At 36.0% G+C, this 9,075-nt stretch overlaps 1 protein-coding gene across 1 annotated transcript; it reads right to left on the bottom strand.

The window, feature by feature from the left end:
• Positions 1 to 2,544: 2,544 nt before the first annotated feature.
• On the bottom strand, positions 2,545 to 4,846 carry LOC122315199 (transcription factor RAX3-like). Its single transcript, XM_043130997.1, has 3 exons — positions 4,111 to 4,846; positions 3,859 to 3,988; positions 2,545 to 3,756 (listed from the first exon to the last, which is right to left on the bottom strand). The coding sequence occupies exons 1-3, from the start codon at positions 4,244 to 4,246 to the stop codon at positions 3,006 to 3,008; spliced, it is 1,017 nt and encodes a 338-aa protein (XP_042986931.1). The 5' UTR covers positions 4,247 to 4,846; the 3' UTR covers positions 2,545 to 3,005.
• Positions 4,847 to 9,075: the final 4,229 nt, after the last annotated feature.

Raw genomic sequence — 9,075 nt, forward strand, 5'->3', positions numbered from 1 at the left:
TCAGCATATGTTGACAACTAGGTGGGACGCATTCTGTTGATGATCGACATTTGTTGGTGGCTAGGTGGAGCACATTTGGGTGGCGGTCGTAGGCCGATCTACCCGATCGACACTAGGGTAGGGCCATCCGTCCATGCGGGATGGGGTCGAGGATCGGGTCCAACAGAAGGCCACCCCCCATACCAATAGGTATGTGGGTGGGGTGGCCGACTGCCCACCCGTATAGGGCAGGGAGCAAGCCTACATTTTACACACTCAAACTACCAAACACTTTACATCCTACGCTATAAATTATTGATACTTTACACTATCCATAAACATATGATCACGAAGATTATGCCACTATCACCCATTTTCATTAACTTTAATAGTCATATTTAATTTTCCTAGACAGTGAGTTTCACCTTAGCAGCTTCTTGATATCTCCTGTATTTTTAATTTGACCCGAGAGGGCAGATCGAGACAACTCTCTGTCCACTAAATTGCCTACTCCTACGCCTAAAATATTGTGTCCAATAGTAGATACAATTAATGGGCGGGCGTGGACCAGTTTCAACTATTATGTCTTCAATCTCCCCAAGCAAGGTTTAAAAAGTTAAGAGCACACGATGAATGAGCTAGCCACTTTGAGTATATACATCGTGCTTCCCAACTGATCCGTACCGCATCGACCGTGCTTTCACAACTATAAACTTCCATGTTAATGCTTTCCGAGATTGAAACTATATATTTCCCAAAAAAATCACTGAGTTTTCAGTACTGTTTGGTTGAAATATAAAAATCAGGAGTTTAGTTGGTATCATAAATCCTCCTTTACTACCTCACCCAAAACATCAACCTAAACCCATAAAATGGTGGATGAAAAAAGGAGCAAAGTTGGAATCTGCCGCACACTACGGCCTACAACTCCTGAGAAAATCCAGAATTTGAATAAAAAAACTAAACCAAACCAGTGGAGACTTGTGTATAGGTGCCATTGTCTTATATCTTCCTCGTCTCTCACTGATCTTTCTCCTCTCAGTTCATCATCAAGATCGTCTCCTTCAACAAAAACAAAATCCCGACCCAACTTTCACTAACAGCCGCTTTAGTAGTAAGTTCTTAGACTGCATGGGATTTTAAATCTCCAGCAGCTCAAGTTCTTGATCTGAGATTCAATGAGCTTAAAAGAATTGAGTCAATAGAGAGGGAGATGTTCAACAAGCCATTATATGCAGTCAATCCCAATCGTTTTAGGTTTGATTTGCCAGAAAATCTTGGTTAACATGATATCTTAATTATTTGTCGATCATCTTGTTTTGGCCCTAAAGTGAGCCCCAAAAACATCATGTCCCCTCAGGGATCAGCTCGTTATGATGAACATTCGCTAACAGAGCTTGGGTTACTCGAGAATTTGTCTCAGGAACTTTACCCTTCTAGCTAGTATGACTTCTTCATTATTTCTGGTCGAGGGTCCACTTTCATGAAGGACTTGCAATGGCGACAACATTGTTCCAGCGTTTGAGTAGGTGCTCCCCAACAATGGAGTTGGGGATGATCATTTAATTTACTATCCTTCTATACATCTATACATAGAAGTTATAGGATATATAAGGCCTTCATGATGATCTATACAACCATATTAGCAACATCCATGCAATATACTTCAAAAGGACCAATTATCACCATTACCGCTCCCTTGTTTACATAAGCTAGCTTCATATAACACAGACAAATCATGGGACTTGGATCTTAACACTTTTCTATCCACATTTGGATCTGATACACATTGATCAAGTTCTGGTGACTTTCATTTGGATTGTTACATGATCTAAATGAGAGCGAAAGCGCCCTTTCTTTAAACAATATCTCCATTTATGGAAAAAAAAAATCTGTATTGGTTATTTGAGTAATATGACTGGAACTATCTCAAATTGACTTCATTTTGGAGTATTCCGTCTTCCCAATATCTTTCGTGGACAACTAGTACTTTCTGTCTAATAATGTCGGACAACCTTCATAAAATTAAAGAAAAGAAAGAACCATGTGTGTACAATATGAGTGTGATTTTCATCAATGTCTAATCCCAAAGTAGTGGGAGTCTGAGATATGCATATATATATACATATATATATACTGAACAAAGTCACAGATAGTGCCCCGGTAAATGGAAAAACAAGTTCATGAAAGGATTGATTTGGATTGGTACGATTTGTTGCGATATGGGACTATACATAAGTGATCATCAAAATAGCTTCAATCGATCCACCAGAGAAACCCATTATGTAGAAAGTCCTGGGCATGCAATTTAAATTTTGCTTGTTCTTGTTGGATCTATATGATAAGATGTGCTTTCACTGCTCTGACTGATATTTCAGACATGAAGAAACAAATAAGAGAAAGAAGCCACATGATTTTGATGCCCTGCTGACCGCTAGATTCAAGCAAGTCACAGCCAAAACGTCAAAGCACGTTTCCTACTTTACCATCTTTTAATTCGTGGAGGATTATTCAGGGTGTATTGTGAAAGCTACAATTCAACCCATGTGTTGGAAAGAGAAATAATAAGCATAGAAGAGTAGTACCTTTTAAGTTATAATTAAAAAGTCGAGAAAAAAGTTAGCGTGGGGGAGAGACTAGTGTATATGGGATCGACTCGATCGATTTATATATCTAAAGAAGAGCGCGCGCACCGAAAGACCAAAGTGCCAGGAGAATTGAACCCAAGTGCAGCACTGTAACAATAGTTTCCCCTGCAGTTAACTTTCATGCGCCCGTCCTATGATTCCTCAACTGCATCCTCCATAAATTCAGTCCCAAAATCATAGAAAAATAATTAAATGGAACTAGAAGAGTAGAATTAATTATTAAAGAACAACCATAGATGTGAAAGAACACATCAGAAAAAAAAAAAATATGTATGAGAAAGAACAGTCAGCTTGGAAGTGTAAACAAGTCTGAGTGAGATCCTGACAGCATATTCTCTGCTGGAACAAATTTACACTGCCCATGTACAACGCTGCTAGCTATTGCGGCGGCGCAAAGTACCTCAAATTCTCAAAAGCAGAATCTCGTAGTTGTGGCAATCCTTGTTGGCAACCTTCGTAGTGATCAGAAACCAAAGGGGGATAAACAAAAGAGTTTATATCTCCCCAACTCGCGCTTTCTCCAGAAGTACTGGTACTAGTCCCAGTGCTCGCATTCACCATCTCCATTCCATAAAGCCCCTCCAACCCATCTAATTGTGGTGGGTTGTCATATCCCAATTCACAAAGCTCGCTTGGGAAACTTTCAAGCCTTTGAAACATGTTATGAAATTGAGTACAAGTACTGTCAATGGAATTCACGATCGCTGCTGAAGTAGGAATACTCAATGAGTTCACATAAAGTTGATCTTGAGACGAGGATATAATATCAACGGGGTATTGAAAATTAGTGGTGTTTGGTTGCTGATTATCTGGAAATTTTCCTCCTAGTTTTATCAGCAAGCTCCTTATTGCTTGGTCCTCCAGGGTAGGGTCTTGGGTTGAACCCATTACTGGCACTGCCACAGGTAGCTCTGCAGACCAGTACGGGGTCTGGTTCATGACCCCAGAAACCATAAAGGCCTCACAGCTCTCTCTCTTCATCTCTTGCTTCAGGCTGTTCGCTCGCCGAGCTTGAGCCTGTTGCTCTTTGCGCTGCCTGCCGAGGAGCTTCTTCTTCAGCCTTGTGTTCCAGTAGTTCTTTATATCATTATCAGTTCGTCCAGGCAATTGCCCTGCGATGATGGACCACCTGCATACACCAAGATGATCTTTGCTTATTCGGAGTCCCCATGATCTTATCACTGAGAAAAGGGCTATAAGATGTTGCCTGAACAAGAACAAGAGCAATTACCTGCTTCCTATATTTAGGTAGAGATTACAAATAACGTTGTCTTCTTCCTCTGAAAACCCACCATGCTTAATGTTTGGCCGGAGATAATTCAACCATCTAAGGCGACAGCTCTTCCCGCATCTCTTAAGGCCTGAAGGCAACACGGAAATATGCAAATTAATTATCATAAGTTCATCTGGGTTTTGATTCACGGAAGAGAAGTACTGGAAATTATAAGATGTAAAGAGGTTTTCATCGAATATTTGTTAGTACCTATCTTTTGGGGCAAAGCTATCCAGTTACCGCCTGTGCCATGCTGCTCGATGTAAGACTTGAGTTTGGTATCTTCCTCAGGCGACCATGGGCCTTTCTTGACGTTGGTCTTGTCACAGCAAGGAGCTCTTCCCATGTTTTGATTTCTGTGGGTTGATAAGAGGTGTTTTTCTTCTCTCTCAGGTATAATTAAACTGCTTCAATCCGCTTTATTATAACTTGACGATGATAGTGATAATATAATGCAATATATATAAAACCAATGAAGACAGAGAGAGAATGGAGAAGGGAGACTATAATGGCTGGAGGAGGACTTGAGACATGGCACGGTCACAGGATTTCAAAAGGCAAATGAGCAAAAGGTGAGAATTTATGAATTAAATAATGAAATAATTTGTAAACGCCAGAATAGGAGACCAGGGTTTTTCTCGTTTGTCTTTCATAATCCAGAATCAAGACATATGTCCGCCATCCTCCTTGACTCTTTCTTCTGATCTTCTCTCTCTCATCAATGTCTGCTATATACAATATCTTTTTATTTTGTATATAATGATGATTGTGATAGTGCATTAAGTGGACCCGACCAGATGGTTGAAGAGATTAGACATCAGATTGTCCAATATCGATCAGTAGCTCAGATAGATGGAATCCTGGATGGAGGCCGGGGAGGCTAGACGTGTTCACACTTGAGAGAGAATATTTTGATATCATGGATGTCCTATGAAGAAACTGCTCCAAAGCAAACCAATGAGTAGAGAGGAGATGTTGATTAATCATGGATGACAGATAGATCAGTTGTTTACAATTGGTCTTGTTTCTTTCAATTCTTTTTCTATTTGGAGTCAAAGGCATGATGCATGCAGCTAATTCATTGAGGGTAATTAAAATTTAAAATACTAGATATTACAAGCTGTACTCTTCTGTAAAATTTAAATAACTAATCTTGAGATCACTTATATAAATAGAAAGAAATAATTCTCTTAGATAACAATTAATTTGTTCGACCAATGCTAGCCTTAGTACTACTGTATATATGTAAATAACATTATTAATTCGAGTCAAAATCAAACTTCTAAGAAAATTAGGAAATCTTGAAATTAACAGAGTTGTCCAAATAGGCAAAAATTGGCAACAAATACTGCCAAACTAAAGGGTTTGATCATCAGGTGAGTCTTGCAAAGTCTCGACCAGTATTATCTGATGATGAGTGCTCGTTTCAATTTGGATTGTTCAATTATATTAGAAGAAAAATGAGTATTTATGATGAATTATTTAAGACACGAATTGATATACTCATTTTGACAATAAATATAATTATTTTAACAAAGAATAAATAGTCACAAATAAACAGTTTTCTTGTAATAATACATTTTTAAGCAATATGAGTCCCTCAAGCTTCTGATCTATCGAATTATGGGCAATCCAAACTATTCATATATCCTCCAAAGCATGTCTTTTTTTAATTAATCCCCACGAAAAGGAACAAGTACTGCTTGACACAATATATATAGTATATATATATATATATATCTCTTGTTGTGGCATGCATGGAAGATTTAAGCAGCAAACATTAGATTCTTCTTCTAATTAACGATCTCAAAGAACGGTCTGATCTCCCTAGCTCACAGCTAGCTTAGTAGAAATTGGTCATTATCAATACAACCACACAAAATCCCCAACCACAAACTCTACAATCCATCTACCAGCTTGCAATTAATAGTACGTTGAATCTTCAAACACTTGATAGGCGTTGTTTTATCGACCTACTGGCTTCCGTGTACCAAAATAACTCTAATCCCACCTTAGCATCATTGCGCGCATTGTAATATAAAGGTCTAATATATACATATATAAGAAAAACGAATATTAGCGACGATTTATTGGCGACTATTTATGATGAGATAATTGGATCGTTTTAACAAAAAATAATCATTTTCATCACAAATAACTAACCATTTATAAGCTTCTAAGATAATTCGGAGTGTAATTCCATAAAAGTAATTTGATAATTTTGAGCTGCAAAATGAAATTATTAACCAAAAAGGCAAAAAAAAAAAAAAAATCAACAAACAAAAATTAATAGTGAGAAGCTTCTTAAGAAATATATATATATATATATATAGAAGTGGAGAAGCTGTCAATTAGTATGGTAGTAGTACTAATGCAATCATGTGGAAATGATGAGGGACTTTTTTCGTTATAGTAGGTGACCAAATCGCCACTAACAGGAAATTACCTTGATGTTGCCTGCATGAGTTGTGTCGTACGTACGTGCTGATGCTTTCAATGCATCACCAAAACAAAAAACATAATTTATAACAAAACTTTCAAATTACACCAACAATAATGGAAACCTTTTTCATAAATACTTATTTAATATAACCCGAGGGAGGTCCACTTTATATAATACATTTCTCCTTTTAGGGTAAAGACTTCTTGGCCTCAACCAATTATACATAAAGCACATGCAATTTGGGACCCCATATTTTATATAATTAAGATGTAATTTGCAGCCTTGCTAGAGTTACCTCATGAATTGCATCACCAATTAGACCTTCTTTATGATCTATTTGTTTATTATGAGTTTTCATATTAATTCCATTGTCCTACTTTTTTTCTCTCTTTTTCCATTTCAAAGAATTCAAAGTTGGAGAGCATGTTTTGATTTGTTGTAAACACGTCTAGAGAGCCGAGTATGAAATATCGAAAAAAGATATATTCATATTTTGGTTTGAATTTAAGAGTCTTAAATAGGAGAGAGATATACACATAAAGTAAATCTTATAATATTTAATTTTTAATAGTATTAAATGTACAATACATATTATATATGCCAGTAAATACCTTCAAATTCAAACACTCAATTTAAATATGAACTTAGGCGATGAAGTATCAAAGTCAAAAGAAGATAAAGAGAGGCTGACTTAATTGATCATAAAATGAAACGTGAAGAAGTCAAAGTTGCCATTATATATAATGATCGACTGTTGATTTTTGCACAGTGTTAATTTTTGCTTTCATCCTTATTTAACTCTTTGCTTACAAATTAAGTTGACAAAGTAGACTACTACTACTACTTTTCGAACATAGAAAGAAGGAATCGGTCTTCTCTCTCTACTCTGGTTTGTCAGCATACGTAGCTTTGGTCGACCTAGCAAAGTTGCCTGCCTGCCTGCTTTGAATCAGTCTTTGGATCAACGGTTTGTTTAATTTGGGCCAATACAGCTGGATATGATCAATTTTTTGAGTACGTAATTACATTTCTAGGTCGGTACGAAAGCTACACTAGTCATAGTTCTGTTTGGATTTAAAAAATATTTTATAACATTTTATTTAATTTTATCATTATAATTTTTTAAATCTAAAAATAATAATAATATTAAAAAATAATATTTTATTCAACTTTTATCTAAAACTATTACATCTCATTTCTAAATCCAAACTAGGCCTCTATATATATTATTGATATGATATATAGAATCTCATTTACAAAAAAAATTAAAATTAATTTTTATTATAAATCAACTTCAAGATTATGAAAAGTAATGAGATTCTCTATAATTATCTATCGTAAAATATTTTTTTATAATTAAAAAAGAGATAGACACAACATAAAAACGTTATAATATGTACTGTACGTTGTCCGTTCGTAATGACATGTCGCAACAACAAATAATGTGCATGATAACTACATGTTGTATCTAATTCTTTACCAACAATTATAAAAATTATTCTGATTAATTATATAATTCTATGCATGAATTGTTGAAGATACAATCAACAGGGCTGCCTTAATATAATTTGGTGCCTAGAAATCATGATGTAGTCAAAAATTAAATTGGTGAGGTGAGATGCATAGACTTCATCTAACTATGTGATCAATGATTCAATTCAATTAGAAGAGACGACGCAGACTCTCTCTGCCTCGATCTGATGTAACGTACTATAGGTGAAGTTGATTGAGGGGCAGGTGAAAAAGGCTGCTTCATGGGTAAATGAAACGATCATGTTGAAAACTTCTTAACATCTAGAAACTTACTTCAATACAGTACTCTTGAAGCAATGTTCATGAGAGACTTTTCTTTAGCTAGGTTTGAATTATAGAAAAAATTAACCACCATGCCAACATAAAAAGGTTTCATGTTGAATTTTAGATGAAGTTAAATAGCATATGAATTATTATTCTTGATGATCATTGTTATTAGAGTAGAGTCTACTATTAAAAAATTAGTTTGATCCATAACCGACCTCCACCTAGCCGCCAACAAGAAAATGATACTAACTTAAGCCTATGAGTAAAAACAATGTACATAAATCTTTGTCTTTCTTCAGGCATCGTGTTCATGGAACTCAAACTTTGCAAAGTCCCCATCGACCAAAACGTACAAGAATAAACCTCTTATAATTTCTAGACCAACAACATTATCGATAACATGCAACACACACAAATTACTGTGGCTAAAGTTGTGTACTTTTGAAGTTGTCGTGTAAGCATGACCAAATAAAGAATGTGCATTCCCAAAATTGACCGCTACAAATCTTTTCTAAGAAGAAAGCTTTGTAGTTATTCAGTTTTTAACTTTTCCTTCCAACTAAAAGTTGAGTCAGCTACGCGGTTTCTTCCTCCTTAAAAGCTAATTTGTTGAAGGGGTAAAGGTCAAAGAACAAAGACAATGCAGATGGGGACAAATGTTTTGAAAAATTCAATGACAGTCCCACTTCTTGCCCAAAACGACAGAACGTTAATGGCACTGCCGTTCTCAGAGAAAATTTCTACACGACTCTACCTAGTGTTGGTTCACCATTTTTAATGGCATTTAAAAACCTGTGGCAAGGCAGATAATCCGGAGCTAAAGGCAAATTATTTAGAATTATGGGCAATTTTTTTTCTTTTTTTTTGGGATAAATTTGGGTAATAGATAACAATGCTACAGTACATTATCGTCTTTTGACACACTTGACGCT

The sequence above is a fragment of the Carya illinoinensis genome, chromosome 7, assembly GCF_018687715.1.
Source record: "Carya illinoinensis cultivar Pawnee chromosome 7, C.illinoinensisPawnee_v1, whole genome shotgun sequence".
Classification (NCBI taxonomy): Eukaryota; Viridiplantae; Streptophyta; class Magnoliopsida; order Fagales; family Juglandaceae; genus Carya; species Carya illinoinensis.

What these genes read in the sequence shown, in the direction of transcription:
- LOC122315199 (XM_043130997.1), bottom strand. Translation starts at nt 4,246, where the DNA reads ATGGGAAGAGCTCCTTGCTGTGACAAGACCAACGTCAAGAAAGGCCCA. An exon ending in AGCTTTGCCCCAAAAGATAG is followed by an intron (nt 3,989 to 4,110) that starts GTACTAACAAAT and finishes TGTTGCCTTCAG; the next exon opens with GCCTTAAGAGATGCGGGAAG. An exon ending in TACCTAAATATAGGAAGCAG is followed by an intron (nt 3,757 to 3,858) that starts GTAATTGCTCTT and finishes TGGTGTATGCAG; the next exon opens with GTGGTCCATCATCGCAGGGC.